Consider the following 23903-nt stretch of genomic DNA (forward strand, 5'->3'; position numbering starts at 1 on the left):
GAATATGTGCAGGTACCCCAGTTTCACTGACAATCCCTTTCCCCTTGCTATGTACCTATAGAATCATTGCTTTGTGTATCCTCTGTTGCTGTCTTTTTAAGGGTCTGGACACCATTTTTTTCATTCTATTAGCTAAATACTAGAATATGGACTATAGTAGTAAAGCTTATTTTATTTTATTTACAGTAGTTGCAGTATCATATTTAACAAATTACGTCTGACGCCTTAGAAATAGATAAATGTAAAAGCACTGTTTCATTTGGCTTGCAGCTAGGTTTTTGTTTTGCATTCTAAAGATAGTTTTAGTGCATGTTTGTAACATATATTTTTTTATAAGACTAATTTCAAGCCATTTACAGATTCTGGGGAGGTAATTGGGAATTATACTTGTGAGTATTGAAAAGCTTTTCATTCATTAGATGTAGCTAACTAGATCTAACTAGTAGATTTGCATAGTAATCTAGATAGTAAACAAAATAAACTCGGCACATAAAAATTTGCAGTTAAGGCTTGAATAGCTGTGAATCTCCCTGACAGGTATAAACTGGTAGTTTAGAGAATACTTGACTAGCACTAAATCAGTGTCCTCTACCTTCACTTCCTGGGTATGAAGATTAAAGCAAGTTTTTAATAATCAGAGATTTATTTTCATGACTTTGTCATACCATAAGTAGTTTAAAATTAAAGTTTTAGTGAGTGAATTTTGTTTTTGTTTTTGTTTTTTTTTTTAATGGATTAGATAATCTGATTTTACACTTACATGAATATAACCTGCAGAACAGACCCTTGAAATAGCCACAATGGTGGCTAGCACAGAAGGTACTTGAGAAGTGATTGATGAGGACATATTCTCCACTGTTCAAAGATGTTTGTCTTTTTTCCAGACTAAAATTGTACATAATTTGAACCTTTGATCTTTTTATGCACAATATTTTTATTCAAGGGATTGTTTGAATAAAATATTGTTTTGTGACCCCTTTTGCTTTACCCTGTTTTTTTCTGTTTCCCTGCTTTCTCTTTCTGATGGATAGTGGCAATCAAAAAGGGCAAGTATATTCTTGTTGCTCAATTTCCTTCTGTTTACTGCAGTTGAAATTTTTCACTTGTATTTCTATTCCTACCGGACATTCTCCTCTGTATTCTTCATCTCAGGACTTTTCCCATTGGGTACCACAACAATAGAAAATAAAAAAGTTGCTAAGTGTTTTTCTATTTTCATACATATTTCAGTATGTTGGTAATCTCTACTCCTTGTTTGTTTGGTCCTTTCACCTGGTATTCAGTAGTGCCAACTGAAGCCATTATTTTCAGGTAGCACTGAAAGCAATGTTTACACAGGCAAGGTTTTTTAAACATTATGGCTAAGAGCTCTATAAGCATATAAGCAATCTTTGTTCCAAGTATTTCTTTGTATCATACTGTAATTCTAATGTAATACAAAATTTCATGCTAATGAAATGTCACCTCTAATTAGGTTGTTAGATACAGTATTGTTGCCAATTGTGTGTTGTATATAAAAATCAAATAATTTCATCCTAAACCGTGAAATACTGATAAGTATGCAGTACATTAGTAAGAAAGTTGCAAAATGAACATTTTTATTTCACAAATGCATGCAAAAGCTAGTCAAACATTTGAGAAGGATATTGATAAGTCATTTGCTTACTTGATTTCACTGTTCATCTTTGTAGATTCAGAAACACTGAAGCTTGATCATTTTGATGAGGCTGGCTATACGTTTATAGCACCAAGGTTGGTTAATTTCCCAGTAGTAAGTATTATTTCAGCAATAAATAGGAATATGATCAGGTTAAGTATATTAAAAAAGTAGAAATTTGACAAATGAAATCTTTGATTTATAAAAAGAGAAAAAAATAAATTAATTTTTTTAAAGATCAGGCTTTTCTACTTGGTAGACAGCATCTTCAGGTGTTCATTCATTTTTGTGTTAAATGAAGGGAGCTATAAAATCTGATATGTCATCATTTACTGATGTTTTTAATGGAAGTCTTTTACATATCTGTCCATTTCTCGTGGCTGCATCTTTTAAGATTTTATTGCTTTGTACTCTAGCTTCTCTTTTATAGAATAGCTACCATAATACTTACCTTGATTTTATTTTATTTTTTTTCCAGTTCAAAAAGAAGAGCTTCAAAGCTCTCTATCACTTAAGGATTAATTAATTTTTTATTCATTGCACATAGATTTTGATTGAGTCATTGAAAACTGATTGAGTCAGTTTGTTAGTTCCTTCTTTTTATTCCTGTGAAATTGTACAGTCTTGGTTGCCTTTGCAATTATGTGTTTACTGGGGAAGCATAATAAGAGAAACAACACTGAAAAAAATTAAGTTCCTTTGGAAGTTAATTATGATAAATACCACAAAGGTGTTTCAAAAATTATTCCATTTCTTTTTTTATCCTATATAATTGTCAATCCTTTTAAATTTAGATTCTTCTTGATTGATTCATATGTAAGAAAGATGTAAGACACAGTCTTCTACCATCAAACGTGTTCTGAGAATAACTGTTAGTTTTTTCTAAAGGACTGAAGTTATTGATAATCAATTGTGCCAATTAGCAGTTTCCAGCAAGTTTTGAGTTGTCAAACTGATCTACATGAAAAAACTGTTTAATATGGAGCTTTCTTTAAATGCGAATGTTGGTGCAGTACACCAAATTATGCCTGTAATCTTTAAGATTAATGATAAAATAAGTAAATATTAATAAGATAGCTTAATAAGATACTCAGCCTTCTTTTGGTCATAAAGTTAATTTAATATAGATAATTCTGTTAAAAAATTAACTCCTGGCTTGACTGCTGAACGTTCTCTACATCTTAATTAGAGTTATTAGATGGTGAATGGCATTAAACATTTGCCTTGAAAATGCCCAGTGACTTTTATTGTGCTTGCTTGTATTCAGTGAATTGCACATTGATATACTGCTTTTAAACATTATGAAAATGACAGTAGTTTAAATGTTCATCTAGTTTGCATATGTCAAAACAGAAAGCATTTATGTGTATGGGGTGTGTACCTTATTAAAATTGTCTTTAAGATTTCACAGAAGATAGGATCTCAGCCCATAAATCCAGTGTTAGCTGAACATAAAGTGACAGTGTCTCCAACAGCAGTCCACATACTTTCCAGTTTAACCCAATAGAGTATAATTTCACCGGGCATTTCCTTGTTTAGTTTACAGACTCTGTACAAGGCTGGAGTGTTGTTTTTTTCTGAGAATCTGTGCCCTATCTAATACATGATAATTCAGATTTAGGCAGGTTCCTGAACCCTGATTTCCTGAAACACTGACTATGATCAGGGCTATAGCAGTGGTTCCAACCACTTCATAGTAGTGCCACAGTCCTCCTCGGACTTTCAGATTGCTGATCTGCTTCAGAAACATACAAAACAAATCTGAAAAGGCTGATGTTTTATTGTTTTTCAGAGAATATTGTACTGATGTAAAGAAATCAGAAAACAACACTGAATTTTTATTAAATTTCAATGAGTTTATTGATAGAAATACTCCAAGCAGTCCATCATGTAAGTACTCTTTTCAATTCATTGATTTTCTTATAAATAATACTTACTCATAAGTGAGAATTAGTCAATCTGAAGGCTTGCATGCCCAAATCACACATTGTTGTTGCTTTTTTTTTTAATCTCTGATTTTTTTAAAAATAAGAATGCATCTAGTGTTGGACTTTTTTATCCAAGATAAACTGCAAAATTAGTTTAAAGTTTTACAGGTTCATTTAAGAATGATTGCAGGGCATTATGCATCTCACGTTTTGCATGCTTCCCTTCAGAATTATGTTATGAAGCAATCAACTACTAGTTTGTTTTACTGCACTCCAAATATTTTGAATTTATAGTTTTTCCTCTTGAGCATATCAGCCAAAGAGCATCTCAAGATGCCTATTTTCTTGTCAGCTATATAACAAAATAACTAAACAGGAATGTTCAGTCTCCTCTCGAAAGCTGAGTACCTGGAATTTTGCAGAATTCAGAGGTGTGGGTTTGAGTAAAAATTCTAACTCTGCTTCGCTGTATGAAATGAAAGACCAAAAGCCAGATTTTCCATTTCCATTATTCAGTTACAATTCAGCTCCATAATATTTTCAGTATTGATTAAATATTAAATCTGTATTTAAATCTGCCTCAAAGTAAATGGGGCCTTGAAAAGCTGAGAGCTGGTGCTACAAGCAGTTTTCTTATTCCTTTGGTAAAACACTGGTTTTTAGATATTAATAAAGGAAAACTTAAGCAAAATCAAGAGCTTCAGACCAGTTTGTTTAACGTGCAATATTTGACATAACTTGAAGTTAGTCAGAATGACCATAGGAAGAACCTAATTTTGATGGTGATACATCTTAGCAACTCAGAATTTAATTCTAGTAGCTTAAGCCCCATGTCATATGTTTTCAGATGAGTGTCTTGACTCTTTTACTAGGTAATACTGATATGGTCATTAGAGTTCTGCTGGATGCAGGATTTACAAATGAACTTGCCCAAAATTATTGGAGTAAACTGTATCTGTAAGTATTCTTTCTGTGGATTGTTTTGTTGTTGTTGTTGTTGTTTGTTGTTGTTGTTTAAATGAATTTTGGAGTCTGAAAAACAAACAAGAAGCCTGAAAAATAAAAAAATATAATCTTTGTCACGATCTCTTAACAATGTAATTCATATGCATATATGGAGATACACAGTTAATCTTGGCACAGGACAGATATTTAAATCATGATTATGTACCCTTGAACTTAAGAGAACTTCAGTTTTTACTTTAAATCTTATTTTTGTTTATAGTGATGGAGTTGTTGCACAGTTTGTTGTTACGGATGGTGGAATTACCAGAGTGTTCCCCAAAAGGTAACTATTATTATGAAAGACTATAAGGTGATAATGAAAATGTTTAAACCTGCTCTGACAACTATACAATAAATTGGATGATTTTTCTTTGATTTTACTTATATCGCTACTTGAAACTGATCTGTAACCAGATCAGTGTAAAGAAGTAAAAGTACCCATGTGCTGATAGTGAAGCCATGTTAATCCCTAATTATTCCTAAGCATTCATTTGTTTGATAAGCTGGCAGTCTGCATTGAGAGCAATAGATGATTTTTATTTTTTTTTCAATCTAACAGAATTATACTGAATAGTTCAGGGACTTAAGAGAGAACAATATATTGTTGCCACAGGGGGAAACGAGAATGCTAAAGTGTACATATAATCACCTAAATATTCCCTTCGTTGACAAGCAATAGTAAGAGTATAGGTACAGATATGCTGTAAATGGCAAAATTACCTGATTTCATAGGTTAGTCTGTGTTTCCCCAAAATGGTTTTACTATCAAAATCAGTTTATTTTTTGTTCTGGTGTTATTAATATTTTAAAGTCTTTTGGGATACTGTTTTCTTAAGATAGCATGTGCTATCAATATTTGTTTATATTTTGATGTAAATAGTGCTGCAGTTATATTTATCTCAGTACAGCTAAAAATAAGGGGAGAAGGTCCGTGTTGTACCAATAATATTTCTTTTTTTTTTTTTTTTTTTTTTTTTTTTCCTTCAACTTTATGTTTTACTAGTTATTTCTGGCACTTAACCAGCTAAAGCTAATGAAGTCTGATAACTATATAAGTGAATCTCACATTATCTACAACTGTGAAATATTAAAACAGATGAAAATAACAACAAAGCCCTGTGCAGCACAGCATTAATGAGATGCTAACCATCTTTTTTTTTTATTTATTTCTATTTTTTTGTGATTAGGGCAGGAGAAGATTGGTTGGAAAATGCAGAAACTTATGAAGTCAGTTTCTATAAACGAAGTTTAGATAATGACAACTATATTTTCACAGCTCCATACTACAACAGTAAGTCATCACTGTTCTAAAAGTCCAGAGCTAGCTAGTGCAATATTAGAATATTTCTGGAAGTTTCCTGTGCCAGTTGAGCTCAGTGACAAAGGTTGCAAGTGTAACACTTAAAAAAGAAAAAAATCTTGGGTTGTCACCTGTTATTAAGGAAAAGATAGCTGGGAAAGCACTGAACAAGGGACATAATAATTTGTTATCTACATTGATGGCCCTGTATGCAAAAAAATTAACAAAGCTGAGAGAATACACTGTGTATTTGTTTTCATTTATTAGACTGGAAAAATGATTTCCAAAGATGCTTTGGCAGAATTATTTAAAACTGAAAAATAACACTACTTTAAAAGCTGTATTTCAGCTGAGATCTGTGTATTTTCTCAGATATAGCAGGTATCTGGAGTCTACAATTGTCCACTGAACTTCTTAAACTAAGCTTTTTTTTAAAAAAAATCATTTTTCAAATCACTATTACTAACCAAAAATAGTTCATCTGAAATACTGTGATATTTAAAACCTGTATATGCACAATAGTAAGTGCTTGTTACTGATAAGCAGCATTAACCTTGCCAAGCTGATCTAAAAGCAGATGCTACTACAGATGACATACTCCCCCTTTTAAACATATGGGATCTTTTATTACTGTTATTTCACATGTATTTATTACATCTTTTCTCAATAAAATGTTAACAAGGTTATTAAATAAATTCCCCGAAGCCTTTGTTGTTCCTCAAAGAGCTCCAGGTAATGTACTTAATGTACTTTTAACTTGCTTTTTCATACTAGGCAGTGTTGAAAACAGGCTGAAGTCTGTCAGAGTAGTAATTATCATTAGTGAGAAGCGATAGTATATTCTGTATTGAAAAACACAGACAACAGCAGGATAAAATCTTTGGCTCTGATCCTAGTTTTAACAGAGCTCCTCTCATATATGAAACATTATAATGGCTGTGTTTGTAGAGGAAAGGTACAGTGACTGTGCAAAGATCGTGTATCAAACATGAAGGAAGTTAAAAAAGAGTATTTCTCTTAATCTCCTAGATGTTAGTGGTCTGAGCAATTACAAATGAGAAATACAATGTACAGTTGGGTCAGGGTTTTCAAATAAGAATTCTTTGAATTGTTCTTGATATTTGAACCATATTTAATTTCAATTACAAAAGAAGAAACTTATATCTCAGTCTAATTCTTTCTTTCTTTCTCCAAACATACTGTCAGAAAGCGGTGCCAATAGCTATGAATCAGGTATTATGGTAAGCAAGGCAGTGGAAATAACAATTAATGGAAAACTTCTGAAGCCTGCAGGTAAGCTAAAATGATGCTAAAACTCTAAATGCAGGAGTTACTTTGTTATTGCTCAACGTTAAATTTTAATGGCGATTTCAAAGGAGTTTCAGTTTCTATAGTACTCTTTTATCTAAGACTTTTAATATTACTAGTGGAAATCAAGAGATCTGGCTGTGTTTGAGAAAGAGTACTTAAATTTCTTAGTCTTATGAAGGATGTTGGTGATCAGATAACCAAGGAAAACTCATATTTTTTTCCTTTTCCAGTTTAATAATTTAGATGCTCTTACAATTTTTCTCTCTTCTTAGGATTCTACAGTTACCTTTTTTCTTTTTCATTTTACTAAAAAAGTCTTTCATGTATTTCTTGTTAGTTGTTGGAATAAAAATTGATGTAACCAGATGGATGGAAAATTTCACAAAAACCACAATCAAGAGCCTGGTAAGCAATTGACCAAGTCTTTTTTGAACTTTATGTTCATTTCTCAAAGTTTCAGATGCAAATAAGTCTAACAGCTTTTTTTTTGTGCCAGAGCCACACTGATGCATATTTGCCAAGTGGTTGTGGTATTTAAATCATCCAAATGCACAAAATACATCTATGTTGAAACAGGCTGTATTTTGTACGTGTCTTGCTTTCATGATTATAGAACATGGATAAAGACAAAGAAAAATGTCATACTCTAGCCTGCAGGCAGCTTACTATAATCATTCTCTATTAGTGAATAAAACCTGCAAAATAATTTCCTCCCCCCTCACAAAAAAAAAAAAAAAAAAAAAAAAAAGAGAGGGGAGGAAGGTGTTTTTTTTTTTTTAATTTAATGTGGAAGAAGTGTAAGCATTAAGGATTTATATTGCAATCAACATCACAGCATTTCAGCCCTTTCATTTCTCATATCTATGTTTAAGTGTGAAGAAGAAAAATAAAAACTGAGGGAAAAGATAAACAACTAATTAGAACACTGGGAAAGGAGAGAGGCATAAAATGGAGATAGTTATGAAACAACTGGATAAGGCAGTTTTGATTGGATGGTTGTATATTAAGGGAATCAGTGTCTAGAATTGTTGTATTAGGTATTAGAGCTGTAGTTCAATGGGTAGGCAAATGCATTGCCCAAAATGTCAGAACACTTAAGGAAAAGAAGGATAATGAAAAAGAGAGTAACATCTCATAATTAGCTTGACATGAGTAACTCCACCATTATCTGCTGATTTTTTTGCTGAGGATATAATGCAAGGAGTCAGTTGTGTGTATATGTACACACATATTGCAAGAAAAATAGAAATGTACTAGTAACCAAAACTAAGTGGAGATGGTGGACTTCCTCTATCAGATGAGATTTCCATACTTTGAGATTAGTGAAGCTATTCAGTCAAAAAGAAATACTTGGCATTGTGTTTTCCAGGTCTTCTTGACATACACAAAATACAAGCATACAAATACATGTGTTCTTTCTCTTGTATTTTATATTCACAACCCTGAAATCTTGAGAAGTCCCTCAAACTGTAATAGAAAGAAGTTCTTTATCTTTAATACTGTGAGCATTCTCAAAAAGGGAAATGGACCAGAGGAGCTGTGAAGGACGGTAGTGATTGTGCTGTTGTTAGCTACTGAATGCAGATTTTTTTGATATACTTGTGACAAATAACATACACACAATATCCTAAAGTAGGTTAATATACAGATATCAAAAATCACATCATTTCTTTTCTTGATTGATAAATATCACTGCAAAATACAGTTTCTTATGAAACATTTTTGTGAAAATTGCTGTCTTTCTGTTTTTTAGTGCAACAGTGAAATCTGTGGCTGTGAAAAAAATAGTATGGTAAGAATATGTTCAGTTTTCGAATATCTGCAAGATAATGATAAATGATGCATTGAGCATTATTCTTTCATGATATTTTTTGAAGATTAGAGTTTTGAAAATGAGACCTAGTGATTTGTGTCTTGAGGAAAAAAATGAAAAGAGGAGAGGGCAAAATGGGAATACAAGTCAGAAAAAAAAAAAAAGAGAAAGAAAAAAAGAAAAAAAAAATCTGAAAGAGGGGTACCTTAGAGAAAAAGGTAAATGCAAATTGAAAAGCAGCAGAGTACGTGATGTACTTTTCAACAATGATTAGCCATCCTCCTTTCCTCTTTTTCCTGCCTGTTTAGGATTTGGGAATCCCATAACTCTGCTAGCACAAAGGAGAACACATTTTCAGCAACTATTGCAGTATCAGATTCTACCATATGCTTAAAAGCTTCCTCTGTTAAGGTCTTCTCTGAGATCTTTTGTGGAGTTAGAAGAATGTTAAATGGAGGGGTTACATTGAGAAAGGGTACTTTGGGCCTCACTGCTATCTCCTTAATCTCCAATTGAAAGCGGCTAAAAGAATACAGGGAACCAGTCGGCTTCCCAGTACTACACCTGACACCTGGAAGGAAATAAGTAGGCAAGCATGAAATATACAAAAATTGGAAATTAATCTCAAATAGCAAGCTCAGAATCTGCCTTTAGAACCTTTACTTTTAGAGGCTGCAAATAGTAAAAGTTTTTACATGCGGCTGAAAGCACACTACAAGTTGTAGTCCTTTATTATGAACTCAGGTTCAATTATCATCTGATTTAATATGGATATAGCACTCTTACAGCAAACAAGGATTGAGTAAATAAGAATTTACAAAACAACTTCTATGAAATTAAATCACAAATAGGCTTTTGATTTCTTCAAACTTTTATAATGCTGATAATGCTACTTATTTTAGGATAATATTGACCCTTGGCTATGAGGTTGTGATTTGGCCACATAGGTTTGAAGATATTTCTGAAGTATAGAATAAAGACGTTTCTTTTGACAAATCATTTCTACAAAATGTATTTTACTTTCCTATAATAGCATGTGGACTGTGTTATCCTTGATGATGGTGGATTTCTTCTCATGTCAAATCGTGATGAATATACCCAACAGGTATGCATATTTTTGAGTATTGTAATTGAAACACAACAGGGAGATGTTTTACAACAAAAAAGTAGCATTTATTTCTCAGCTCACCCTAATACTGCAATTTTTTTTTCTAAATATATTTACAATGTCCATCAGAGTTTTAAAGAGTTGTTCAGCAATTATAATACACTTCGGGGAAAAAAAAAAAAAAAAAAAAAAAACGAGGAATTCCAGTTATTTTGTTAGTATTACTCACAATTTTATTTATTTAAGGTCCTTCACTTCTGCAGTGTTATTTGTGCTCTGCCTTTAGAATGATAGGTCTACTGATGGATGAATAAAACTGGTGAAGAGGGCAAGTAGAATGGCATTCACATGGCTTCCTCTTCTTTCTGTGGTAGTCTCATTTAGTAGTAGTGTATTTAATGATAACTTCCTAACTTGAATTCTCAATCAAGCTATTGAAGCAGTTATTTTCAAGCAGAAGTAAAATCATAGATGGCACAATTAAATGAGTCTCCCTAGAGAAAATAAAACAAAGTAACGGCATTGTTTACTTTTCTGTACAAAAACTACTTGGTAATACTTTAACTTATCTCTATACATTCTTCTTCATCAGATTGGAAGATTCTTTGGTGAAATTGACCCTGGCTTGATGAGAAACTTAATTAACATGTCTCTGTATGCCTTCAACAAGTCGTATGACTATCAATCAGTCTGTGATCCTGAAGAAGAACCAAAGCAAGGAGCTGGACTTCGTTCAGCTTATGTGGTCAGTAGTACCTTATGAGGCAACTGACATTCTTCAAAAGTGTGCAATTGTTTATGTAAATAACAATCTTGTTCCTTTTTCCCAGCCTACAATAGCAGATATTTTGCATCTAGGATGGTGGGCTTCTGCAGCTGCCTGGTAAGTACAAGCATGTAGGAGGTTAAGACAATTAGTCTTTTATTTTTTATCTTTTTCCCCAGTAAATTTTTTTGGAACCCTTACTTTATGATCATTTCTCACGGTGAAAGTTCTTGATTATGTCTCCAAATCTCTTTGAACTGTCAAGTGATGTGTCAGCAATCAAATTCCAAACCACTCTTGCCATGTTTTGTGTCTGTATGTTCTAACTCTAAAAAGTCAGCTTCAGCAAATAAATTGGGATTAACAGTCTAAGTCTGATTGAGAGCTGTGAAGGGGAACAACAGGGAGAGACTCTTTATTAGGGAGGTGTAGTGATAGAACAAGGGCTAATGTAATCTATAAGAGGTTAAGTCTAAATTAAATATAAAGAAAAATTCTTCAATATGAAGGTGGTGAGACACTGAAAAGGGTTTCCCATTACTGGAAGTGTTCCAGAACAGTCTGCACGGGGCTCTAGACAACCAGAACTACTGAAGGTATCCCTGCCCATGGAGGTATGGGGAGGAATGAGATGGTCTTTAAGATCGCTTCCCAAACCATAGTATGGTCCTATTAAACTATATTTGGAAATATTGCACAGTCTTAAGAAAATCAATTTTTGTTCTTCAGTGAATCATTTTATGAAAATATTTAATACTTCTCTACAGTGAAATATAAGGATGCAAAATGTGCTTCAGACCGCAGGATAATCAGTGTTGTTTGTTTATACATGCCAGCTAATTTTTTAAATTATATGTATAATTTGGTTCTTTGAAGTGATGTGAAAAGGACTACTGAACTATATAATGAAAGAAAAAAAAAAAGAAATCTAAAGCATTTTTGATAATTCTCTACTCTTGTAGCATTTTTTATAGTGGGGGGGGAAATTCTTATATTTGAAACTGTTCTGATATTTTCTGATTGACCTTTGGAAAGGTAGAATTACACCAGTAATTAGGTTTATCTACCACATCACAATAATCTTAAAACCAAAGATCCATTTAGGAGCTTTATTTTCTTTTGATTTCTTTATGTGTAATTAATAATGGCCACAGAAATGATTTTACTATTTCAAAACCATGTAGATAGAAATCCCTATTGGCTACTTACCTAACACCAAGCTGGAGTAAGCTATTGGGGCTGATGTAATACTTTTACACAGATGTGAATTGCACTACTGGAGACTGTCTCTTCACTTTTCTGAAGTTTCATGATGCTTATTTTTTTTTTATAGTAATTATCACACTGGAATAAATTGCCTACTTGATGAAGTTACAAGTTAAAAAATATAGTAGATGAACAAATGTAGTGTTCTCTGTGAAGATTGTACATTGTTTTTTATTGTTGGTTACATTTTGATAATAGCAACAGCTAAAATCTTGGTTTTCTTGAACAACAGCAAACATCAAAAACCAGAGATGGGCAATAATCCAGAAGAGAAACTTGAGCTCTTCTCAAACACAGAAACTTTAGTTTGTCAGTGTTCAAATCAGACTCTGTGGTCTGGACTCAATTTAAACCTGAGGTTTATTTTGCATGCTGTTTAACTTGAAAGTACCACATGATAGTTCTTTCTGTGAACATAATTTTAATGGAATCTAGGTCATGAGCAGGCAGAGAAGGACATTAAGTAAGCAGAGTGAAAAGGGCTGACAAAAAATGGATTAAATGAGGCACCTGGCAAAAGCAAATGCTGAGAAATAAGAGAAGCAGGCTGAGGAAAACTATAATATTTCTGGAAAAAATGTGGGATAAAAGAGTGAATAATAGTTTTCAGAAATTGATATGGGATATATCAGCATTAAGAGAGTGCTTATTGTTTCTCCTTCATGCTCTTTTAACTTAGAATCTACAGCTTTCCCAGGCTGCTGGTTTCATTCGTTCTCAGTAAATTCTGTGGTAAGCTTATAAAGGGCTGTTTATAAGGGGCTGGACTTTCAGTTAGCAAATTCCAATCACTGTTGAATTGCAGTAGGTTTCTTCCCATCCATGGTGATTGGTGCACCCTCCATCTGATGATAATTGAAGGCACAAAGGTATGGGAGTGAATCCAGATCCCCTTCAAGCACTGACTTGAGTAGAATGATGGCAGGCAGATTCAGTTTTGGTACGCGTAGACCACACTGGCTTAGGAGAAAAGGAAAAGACCCTTGAGTAAAGTTATGCAGTCTCTCCTCTCTGCATAACAGTCAGATGTGGTGAGGAGAGATTGGAACTGCTCACTGCATCATAGTTAGAAACAAACCTAAAACAAGACCATAAGAAGGTACAGCTTCAAGGTTTAAACAGAGGCAGAGAGTCAGGGAATGTGAATATAGCTATTCCTATTTTGGAAGGTCAGTAGAAGAGAAGTGAGCTGACTATGTGGCAAGCCAGTACTTGCTTCAAGTAAATGACATAAGAAAAATGTGATCATAAGCAACGAAAAATAATTTTGAAGTATATGAATTGCTTTAAGTGTTTTGCCAGCATCTAGGAAGAAAATACATTCCGTACCTCAAGAGCAGGAACAGAGATGATTTTAAAAGTCAATTGTTAAAGTCATAATTTTTGTAATATACTTGTAATACACCAGTTAATTTCCTGATAATTTAATGAGCCTTAATCAGTGTAAAGTATCTAATTCAGGAGTATTTTCCCTGAGTGTGTTCTGAAGGAGTTCTGGTTGGTTTGAGTGCTGGAGGAAAGAGCACTACCATGCTTCTTCCACCTCCTGCAGAGAGATAAAAGGAAGACAGGGATGGCATGTTAACATTTCCTTTACATAAGTTATGTGCACACCTGATAGCAAATCTCAACAATGAAGTAAAAGATTAGTGTGAAAGAAGACATGGAAGAAAGTGAAAAGAAAAAGAATCGACTGTGAAGTGTATACAAGCAATGTTAATAGCTGACAAAAGCATAATTAGCTGTGATGATTCTGCTATTACTTGTTCTTGTTTGAGTAGTTTTTAAGGGCAGAACAAATACAAAAACAAACAAACAAAAAAACCTTTAACAAATACACATTATCTTTCTGTGTTCAGGTCTATCTTACAGCAGCTGTTTTTGAGCTTGACTTTCCCACGTTTCCTTGAGGCAGGTAAGTCAAGAGAATATTAGAGAGTCAACTTTGAGTGAACTAGAAGGTAAGAAACTAGGTTGGGGGCCATATTTTGGATCTCCTCATTTTGTCTACATCTTTTAAAATGTCTTTATTTATTTATTTTTGTTCCTCTTTCTGGCAGCTGATATGGAAGACGATGATTTTTCTACTGCTCTGCCTAAAACAAGTTGTATCACTGAGCAAACTCAGTATTTCTTTGAAAATGATGATAAATCTTTTATTGGGATTGTAGACTGCATCAACTGTTCAAGGTAGGCCTACTTCAATGTTAACAATAGCTTCTGGATATTCATTTATTACAAAAACGTTAAAGACATCGTTGCAGTAATAAAAATGTATTTGAGGTTAACTATATCAGACTTCCATGAAGTGTAGAGGTATTTAGGCAGTACATGAATAAACTGAATTATCTTCGTATTTGCTTAGAATGAATTTGAATTTAATGATTCATTGTCATTATTATTATTATTATTTTGCTTTATTGTCTATATACTCTGTGTAAATAAATCCTCTTTTTCTTTTACTATTGGTTTTCTTTTAATTTATTACATGAACTTAGAGGAGTTCTGTAATTCTCAGAAGCAGATATCTCCTTTAATGGAGTTATGTATTGAAATTTATTATGGTCAAGAAGATTATTTAATTTATTTTCAAATTTACCTTCTAGTCAATAGTACTGACGATTTAAGAGCTGTTACAGATTATATTAACCAGCATTCACTGGTTCCAGAGCGTATTGCCAGAAGGCTTGGAAATACATTTTTGTCTAAACACATTTTCTAAAGTTGATGCCGCATTGTCAGCCTCACCCTCTCCAAAGAAAAGAAAAGAAAAGCCCAAACAAATGCTATAGACATTTAAAACTTTTTTTTAACAGCAGGATTACTCAATTTAAAATTCATAAGCAAATGTTAAAAAATCATCTGTGATAAAGATGTTGTGCTCTTTAACATCTTTATCAATGACATTGATGAGGGAGTCGAGTGCACCCTCAGCAAGTTTGCTGATGACACCAAGCTGAATGGTGCGGTTGACATAGTTGAAGGAAGGGATGCCATTGAGAGAGACCTTGAGAGGCTAGAAAGGTGGGCCCAGGTGAACCTGATGAGGTTCAACACAGCAAAGTGCAGAGTCTTGCACTTGGGCTGGAGGAATCCCAGGCATCCACACAGACTGGAAGGAGCGGTCCTTGAGAGCAGCCCTGCAGAGAAGGACCTGGGGGTCTTGATAGATGAAAAACTTAACATGAGCCAGCAGTGTGACCTTGCGGCTCAAAAGGCAAATGGTATCCTGGGCTCCATCAAAAGCGGGTTGGCCAGCAAGGACAGAGAGGTGATTGTTCCTCTCTATTCTGCTCTTGTAAGGCCCCATCTGGAGTACTGCATCCAGGTCTGGAGCCCCCAGTACAAAAAAGACAGGGAGCTGCTGGAGAGGGTCCAGAGGAGGGCCACAAAGATGATCAGGGGACTGGAGCACCTCCCCTGTGAAGACAGGCTGAGGGAGGTGGGCTTGTTCAGCCTGGAGAAAAGAAGGCTGCGGGGTGACGTCACTGCAGCCTTTCAGTACCTAAAGGGAGCCTACAAAGAGGAGGGGAATCAACTCTTTGAAAGGGTTGATAACTGCAGGACAAAGGGAAATGGTTTTAAGTTGAGGGAAGGAAAATTTAGGTTGGATGTCAGGGGGAAGTTGTTTACAGAGAGAGTGGTGAGGTGCTGGAACAGGCTGCCCAGAGAGGTTGTGGATGCCCTGTCCCTGGAAGTGTTCAAGGCCAGATTGGATGGGGCCCTGGGCAGCCTGGTCTAGTATTAAATGTCGAAGTTGTTGGCTCTGCCTGTGGCGGGGGTTGGAGATTCATGATCCTTGAGGTCCCTTCCATCCCTGGCCATTCTGTGATTTTGTGATTCTGTGATATTCTCCATGCATAGGTATCCCAGTCAGTACAATTGTGTGCCTCAGTGTGCACTTGGCAATCTGGAAAGATCAACAGTGTAAGAAAGGATAAGTGAAGCTGATGCTGTTTTAAGACAAATAACTACCATGTTTCTAACTATGATGGATATGTTATTGTTATAAAGTCAGGAAAACACAAGAAAAAAGAGGTGGCCTGAGCTTGGTTAAAACAACCAGATACACAGTTACAGCATCAATTATTTAATTATCAGGTATTTTGTCATCCTACTGTACTTAATCAGCGGTATGAACTCATCATCTGAAAAATTTGGTACAAAAGAAATTGGTAAAATATATTTACATCTAAGTAACGAAATGTCTCCTTGTGTAGAATGACAATCACCTTTATAAAGTTTGTAAAAACTTTTTTTTTTTTAATAGAATCTATTAAAAGTAATTAACCTGTTACATTATCCTGAGTTGTCTTGTTTTGACATCAAGGATACATTTTCCTAATGACTAAGAAATACTAACAAACTATGATTATGGAAAGTCTGTCTGCTTCTCCTATAGATTTAAATAATAGCACATGAAATTTTTCTTTGAAAAATCCAGACACAATCATATGTTTAGTATCTAATATATGAAGTGTACCATCTATAGGTTAAATATATAATTCTACCTCTTCAATTACTTACAAATTACAAATGACTGAAAGGCCTTTTGCAGAACAATATTTACATAAGATACAACAAATATATATCCAAAAAACAGCATAAATACCCTAAACTGGTTTATCTTATTTTTTATAGGTAAGTTTGTGTGTGTGTTTTCTTTTCATTTGTAGTTTTTTGTTTTTTTTGTTTTGTTTTGTTTTTCAGTGTTGCCAGGAGAAGAATTGATGCTGAACTGATGTTTTTTTCTCAGTATAGCTACTACTTTAGAAGCACAGAGCTAGCTGTTAAATCAATTAAAGGCCTTCTGTGCTCTACTCCTTTTTTCTTTTTCCACCAATAAGTCTAGCTGAAAGAGGGAATCATGAAAATGTCAAAAAGATTACAAAATTTGTCATTAATGTTTCCTGATGTTCGTTAACAGAAAAGAGAAGGCAGTTTGATTCTGAGAAGTTGGATTATGTTTTATTCTAATTATGTATGTTCTCATATACGGTTTTCCTTGTTTCACTTAAGCATTGTTTATTGTCGGCTTTTTTTCCAGACTTTATCATGCAGAGAAGATTTCAAACACCAATCTGGTATTCATTATTAGTGACAGCCAACTGCTGTGCCGCTCCTGTGATCCAAAGCCACTGATGCAAGCAGAGAAGCCGGGTATCCTTTAAAATCAAGTTATTTACTGATGTGGATTGATTTTTCTGTCTATGACATACCGCAATATAATTGGAAAATAATGCTCTGTGTATATATTAGTAGAGTGGTTGCCATTGGAGTACTTGAAGCAGCAGATATTTGTGGGCAACAACACAAATTATCCTGAAGCAGCAGTCCTTGAGGTAGAGGGCAAAGCTGTTGTTTGAGAGGACCTAAGCGGAAATAGGCTCAGAGGAGCATATTGAAAAAGATGCAAAGTCTTGGATCCAAGACAAAATAATGGTATGCAAGTAGACAATCTAAGGGCTGAGTGATGAGAAACAGCTCTGCAGAAAATGCCTTGAAGGTCAAGATGGAGAAAAAATTGAACATCAGTTGGCAGTATGCCTAGCAATAAAAGTCACGTGATGATCCTTCCCATCTCATAAACATTTATGAGACTGCACCTGGAGTGCTTTGTACAGAGTTGGATTCCTCAGTACCTTACTGACGTAGTGCAGCAAGCCCAGTGAAGGACCACCAAAGTGACTGGCAGCTGCAGTGCAGGATGTGGGAAGGAAGCCTGAGACAGTCGGGCTTGTTCAGCTTTAAGAAAAGGCAAAGAAATATCTGTGTAGAGAAGTAAGAAGGTTAACACCAAGATAAGATGTCTTGGTCGTTAAAAGCTGAATGCTGCACTGATGCCTGCAACACTCAGACAAAGTGACTGAAGCACTTAATCGTATATTTAGTGCAGATAAGAACTACTTACTTCTTGTGGAATCTGCTTTAATCATCAAAGACTATAGTTTTCCAGCTGCTGTTGTGGAAATTCTTCAGATCTGGCTAGCGATTCAGGATGTACTTGCCAAGCACAGTCCTTGCACTGAAACAAAAATCTGGTGAAAAATTGTTCTAAGATGAAACTTTGCCCCACTCTGTTCACTCCACTAGGTACAGGTAGATAATGGTGATGGAAATACAGGAAATACAGGTCAGGAGAAATTTGGCAGAGAGTAATTATAGTATATTATTATGACAGAATATGAAACAAATATATATCTTTTTCCATGTCAGGAAGTTGGTTGAGACAGCCTACTTCCATATCTGAAATAAAAACAAATGATGGTAGAGATGACTGTATTTCTTTAGCACAAATAGTGTGTTCATTTCGGCATTCATAAAATGGGAATTCCACCTATGCTTGGTCTGAAAGAGGAAGTTACACTGGAGTGGAAGCAATACTCATGTTGTCACAAAACTATGTAAATAGAGCCTAATATTCTAATTGGCTTCAGTCCATGACAGTTTGATTAACTATTGCCACTGTCTGAATTTATGGACAAGACGTGCTATAGAAAACAGAATACGTTTGATGGGAAATAGGCACATTATGTGCATTTTCCTGTGGGGATCCAACCTTTCAGAGGGCAGTAAATGACCTCAAATTGCAGTCAGAGCAGCTGGGTGGGCTTGTGTTGACTAAATGAACTGTTTTATTCTTTGTTTCAACTTGCAGTACTAGACAATCCTCTCTTTTCTATAACTAAGGTACATTGTGAAATGCAGATGTAGCATAACATCACACAAATAGGCAGAATGACCTTTAGGTGTTATTCAGATGGATATTGTTAGGCTCTGATTCCTTCTGGCTGGTACAGCTTTGCTTGTACACGTGGTCTTTTAGAGTTCTTCTATGTTTCGACTTCCTTTTCACCTGGGCCCCCACAGAGGAGAGGGAAAGGGAGTCTGATAACATCTGAATGAAGACAGAAATAGATTGCAGAGCTGTAGAAATAAATTCCCTGTCTTCTTGCCTTCTCTTCCTTTGATCATCTCCTTACTGCAGTGAATCTGCTGTAGTACTCCACAGCAGTGCATTAATAGGATTGCTTCAAATTTACATTAGATATACTAAAATAGGTAAAAAATTTTGGTGCTCGGTATTTTAAAAAAAAACAAACTCTAGCTTATTGTGTGTACTACTAACAAAGGAAATGATTCAAAAAAACAAACATATTTAAACCCCACAAAAACAAAAAATGGTAATATCAGCAGGCTCAACAGAAGACTGTTTCCATAGTGCCTTTCTAGTGCACTTCAATAATTTCTGTATCTTTTTAGTCTGTGATTAAAGCGAAGTATAGTATTCATGCTTACATATCAGCAAATATGAGTTTCAGAGACATAAACCAATGCACTACCTCACATTTAGTATTGAATGCTACAGTGAGATGATCTTTTCTAGGACATCTGGAATAATATAGGTACAGTAAAATAAGTAGTTCTTATAGGCCTTGGCATTACTACCACAAATTCACTGCAATCTTCAATTGGTATATAACATTACCTTTCCAGATGGACCTCCTCACTTTTACTGTGCTTATTCATTTCAACCCAAATAACTCAATAGTAACATACACAATTACAAGAGAAGGTTTTCCACTTTGTCAAATAATTTCTGTAATATTTATGCAGTAGTAATAGAAGCATCCTTTATTTTTTGCATATTCTTTTGAAATTACTAATTGTTAAAAGTCAAGAAGTCTTTTTTTTTTTTTTTTTTAAAGCAGTATCTATTGAAAAAGATAATGGATGTCTATTTTATTGGGATATTGATTTGATTTTATTTGGTTTTCTTTCACTTAACTAGGGAACTGTGAGTGCTGATTTTAATTGCAGTGCTATCTGAATAAAGCTTGTCTCACAAAAGTAAAAACAGAATGTTAATCCTGGTTATGTACAAAGCCTAAAATACAAATGTGCTCCTTAACCAGATACACAGATGAAGGGCCAAATCCTTGTGAAATGGTCAAACAGCCCAGATACAGAAAAGGTCCTGATGTCTGTTTTGATGAAGCCAAACAGGTAAAATTGAACTTGCAACACTTTAGTGTATCACTAAAAACGGTTGTAGAGTTGTTCTAGAAGAGCAGGGAAAACTGTATTTAAATGTTCCTTGATGCCTTATAATCTATCTACCAGTAAACATACTGTCCACTCTAGACCATAGTCACTCTATTTCAAGTATCCCATGAATTACATAAAATTAACAGCTGCTTTCTTATCTACCTTTCCTATAACTATAGTACTTTCACACATGATTTCCACAAAAGTAACCTCAGCAAGGATAAAACTTATGGGCTGAGTACAATGCTATGAAATTCAGTTTGTCTGTGGGTTTGGCAAACAGATGATATTCCTGTTATGAATCAGTATTTTTATAATAGTATTTACAAATGTCATTTGAAGTGTTGTTACATGGTGAAAACCATCTGTTTTGGGATGATGTTCCCTCTAGAAATTCTGCAACTGTGTATTGACCTTAGGTCAAATTTTTAACAAGTACAAAACTGCATTTCTTTTCTTTATGAAAAAGAACAAATTTAGTTCCGAATATTCAGAATAAATTGCAAAACAAAGAGTACTTAACAGAAGAATAGTTGACATCATATAAAAATTAATTTTAAAAAGCATTTGTAATACTTCATCCCATTTTTGCAAAGGAAAGATTGCTTGACGCTTCTGATGAAGTTAATTGATTATAACTACTGTGTACCAGGTTTTGATCCAATGATCCAAGTAGGCACAATGGTTGAGTTGCTCTATATATAAAAAAAGTAAAATCCAGACAGTATTCTATACTTTCAATGCATTTTTCTAGTAGCAAGATTTAATTTGAATAAAGAAGTCTTGTTAGAGACCAACAAAGCTGAAAACCTGTACAAAAATATTTGTCCATTGTAAATATTCCATGTCCTTCCAACTATCATGTGTGAAAGTAAAACTCTTGCTCACTAGCTTGATGTGCTAATCAGTGTGTAAGTCATGTGTTTTGTAACAGTGGATTGTTTTGATTAAGTTCATTTGCAAAATTCGCTGTGAATCTCTTGCTCTTGGGTGGATGCTTTCACATTAACTCTGCTAACTGCCAGCAAACTGCATGATATCTCATCTTGTATGTCTTTTTTTCTGTGTTTTCTTTCTTTTCCTCTACTTGCTACTTTGCCCGTTATTAATAGGATCAGCCTATATGCACAACGAGTCGTGCCTCTGCCATGACGTCTGCTCCTATCTTCATTTTTCTGCAAGTTTTCATGTGGTGTGGATGGTCAGTTACTTTCTCTAATTTTTTGTTTTGTTCTTGGCTTAAAAAAATTAGCAGGCTTTTTCTAGTAGAAAGCATACGAAGGAAAACATAATGAAGCAGGTCCCAAAAGCTGCAGTCTGGAGCAAATTACTATTGTAATATTTAGGGAAATTAAATATGAAAAAAATTCCGCTTGGAGCCTTATAAATCAGAGTTAGGGAACACAGAGACCTCTCCCATAGCAAATACAAAGACACAGAAACCTTCTGGGCTTATGCAGTTGTCTCTTTGAGACTTCACATGTATCAACTGAGTCAGTGTCGTTCTCTTCAAAATACTTTTCCCCTGTCCCTGTTAAAGTAAAATAAAAGAAAGTTTTCTGCACAGAAGCAAACAAAGGTACAAGGTAATCAGAGGAGACCATGCTACTTGTGAAAATAAAGCTGTACTTGAGGATACCAAAGGCAAGTGTTCTGCTTATGGAAGTTTTCACTTCATTCAAGTTAACAAAAATGTTAATGATAGAAGGTAACAGTGTGCATTCATTTGATTAGATGCTGGATTCAGTAAATTCATATTTTTAACTTATTGTGACCTAAACATATTTGTTACCTAATTAGTGTAAACGATGTTTTTTCTTCTAATGAAATACATGAATACTGCATGTTGACCTAGTGCAGACTTCCCAGTTCAGAATCAAAGCTCTGGAATTTTTGACTGTGTTGTGTTTGATGACATGAGAATTTACACTACTGCGCGGTGACACGTATGCAAAAAGAACTGCTGATCTGATGAGAACAAGATTAATGTTGAACTTGTATGCTTCCAGGGTGTCTGATCAATAATATTACTTAGAAAACCACTAGAGGGAGATACTAACATATGTATCAAAGCCAACTGACAAGTAGAAGTGGAATCTTAGAGTCAGTTTTCAGAGTTAATGTGGTAGAATATAAAAAATTGTAACAAAATAAAACACTTGTTCTTGTAATTATGTAAATTTTTTTTATACTTGGGGAAAGATTCAGTTAATATCACTTGAACATCAGTGAAAAAAACTTTTAAGTTCTCTTTAGCAGCTGTAATGGAGTAATTTTGAAGTTTCATTTTGTATATTTAAATGATTTAATTTCTAGCCAGCTTGCACAGAGATAGCTGAAGGTTGTAAGGAAGGGTAAAGTCCCTTCCCCCAAGGCAGTGATATTTCACATTCACATCTAGATTAACATCTCATAATCTTACTTGTGCAATTTGCTCTGTAAGTAACCTTATTTTAATTAAAAAGCTACAGTCTAATGTATATTAGACAGAGGCTCACCTTGAGCTGAGGTCTTTATGCCTGTAATGATCTTTCTGCTCAAAAAGGCAGACCAAAAACTTGTAGTTGGAAACTCATGAAGAAACATCATTTTAGCTGATACATTACTTCATAAAAGTAATTTTGTTCATCCATTCTGTTTTTAAAGATCTTGTGATTAAGGTAACAGTTTCTTGCAGAGCATTAATTAAAGTCAGTGAAGTCACCACATATAAAATAGCTGATCAGATTCAGCTATTTATTTATTTATTTATTTATTTATTTATTTATTTATTTATTTACCAAAAAAAAGCATAACAAAATAGTCTTTATCATTTTTTTAATAGCTTGCTCTTACTGGTTTTGTTTGCAATGCCTTAGAATAAAGAGAGTAGAAAAGAGATTGTTAGGCCCTTCTGAGAATGTCTTAATTCCATTAGCTCCCAGGTGTCAGTGGGCACGTTGAGGCTGATTAGCACCCCAGAAAACTGTATGTCTTGATGAGATTTGCTGTATCCCTGATCTGTATACAGGCAACTATATAGATTGGGCAGTATCATGTGGTAGTCCAGACAAAGGAAGGTAGCAAAGTTTATGAAAGACCATGCACTGAAACTTGAAACAACTCTTGAGTACAAGCTGAGGTGTTTTCCATGCAAGAGAAGGGCTTATAATAAATGCTAGCTTACAAAAGATATAACATTCAGTAATCATTTGGAATCAAAGATCAGATTAGAAGATCTTTGGCTGATATCTTAGTTTTTTCCTATTTATAGTCAATATAACGTAATGAGTTCTGATTAACTTTTCAAAACAGAGTTTTAGTACTTGGAATAGGTATTGTGTACCTCTAAAGAATTAACAAGAATGCATATAGTCTTAGGAGTGTATATATATGTTTTTCCATTTGTGTATTTAAAATTTTGGATTGGCACTGCCTTTCAGGAAATGTTGATATATATAGCAATGAATATGTGGTTTTGATACTCAGCAATGAATGTAAGGTTTTATAAAAGCAGTCATTTCCATTTTGCATGTGCTGAATAGTTTTCATGGTGTGTGATGTAAAATAACCCTCTCGGGAGTTATGATAGTAAGGCATGACATGAAAGAGATGACATTTGTATTTGACACTTCACCTCAAGCATAGAGGATTAGGAGAAGGAAATGTGATTTATGAATGCAAGAAATTCCTGATGCACTTTTGGTGAAGAGAAACTGGC

General features: G+C 34.3%; 1 protein-coding gene across 5 annotated transcripts in view; it reads left to right on the forward strand.

The window, feature by feature from the left end:
* Positions 1 to 23903, forward strand: part of CACNA2D1 (calcium voltage-gated channel auxiliary subunit alpha2delta 1) — a 353910-nt gene that overhangs the window by 321862 nt on the left and 8145 nt on the right. For 4 of the 5 annotated variants that reach the window (XM_085216374.1, XM_085216379.1, XM_085216387.1 and 1 more), the window contains 15 exons: positions 1692 to 1752; positions 3450 to 3547; positions 4458 to 4542; positions 4811 to 4873; positions 5778 to 5881; positions 7097 to 7183; positions 7539 to 7606; positions 8955 to 8993; positions 10048 to 10119; positions 10715 to 10867; positions 10953 to 11005; positions 14014 to 14069; positions 14215 to 14344; positions 17202 to 17314; positions 20079 to 20161. In XM_085216374.1, coding sequence (XP_085072500.1) covers positions 1692 to 1752; positions 3450 to 3547; positions 4458 to 4542; positions 4811 to 4873; positions 5778 to 5881; positions 7097 to 7183; positions 7539 to 7606; positions 8955 to 8993; positions 10048 to 10119; positions 10715 to 10867; positions 10953 to 11005; positions 14014 to 14069; positions 14215 to 14344; positions 17202 to 17314; positions 20079 to 20161 — 1265 coding nt within the window. Of the gene's footprint in view, positions 1 to 1691; positions 1753 to 3449; positions 3548 to 4457; positions 4543 to 4810; positions 4874 to 5777; positions 5882 to 7096; positions 7184 to 7538; positions 7607 to 8954; positions 8994 to 10047; positions 10120 to 10714; positions 10868 to 10952; positions 11006 to 14013; positions 14116 to 14214; positions 14345 to 17201; positions 17315 to 20078; positions 20162 to 23903 lie in introns of those variants that run through there. The other variant, XM_085216402.1, reaches the window with a different exon arrangement.

This window comes from Meleagris gallopavo, chromosome 1 (genome assembly GCF_905368555.1).
Source record: "Meleagris gallopavo chromosome 1, MGAL_WU_HG_1.1, whole genome shotgun sequence".
NCBI classification, from domain to species: Eukaryota; Metazoa; Chordata; class Aves; order Galliformes; family Phasianidae; genus Meleagris; species Meleagris gallopavo.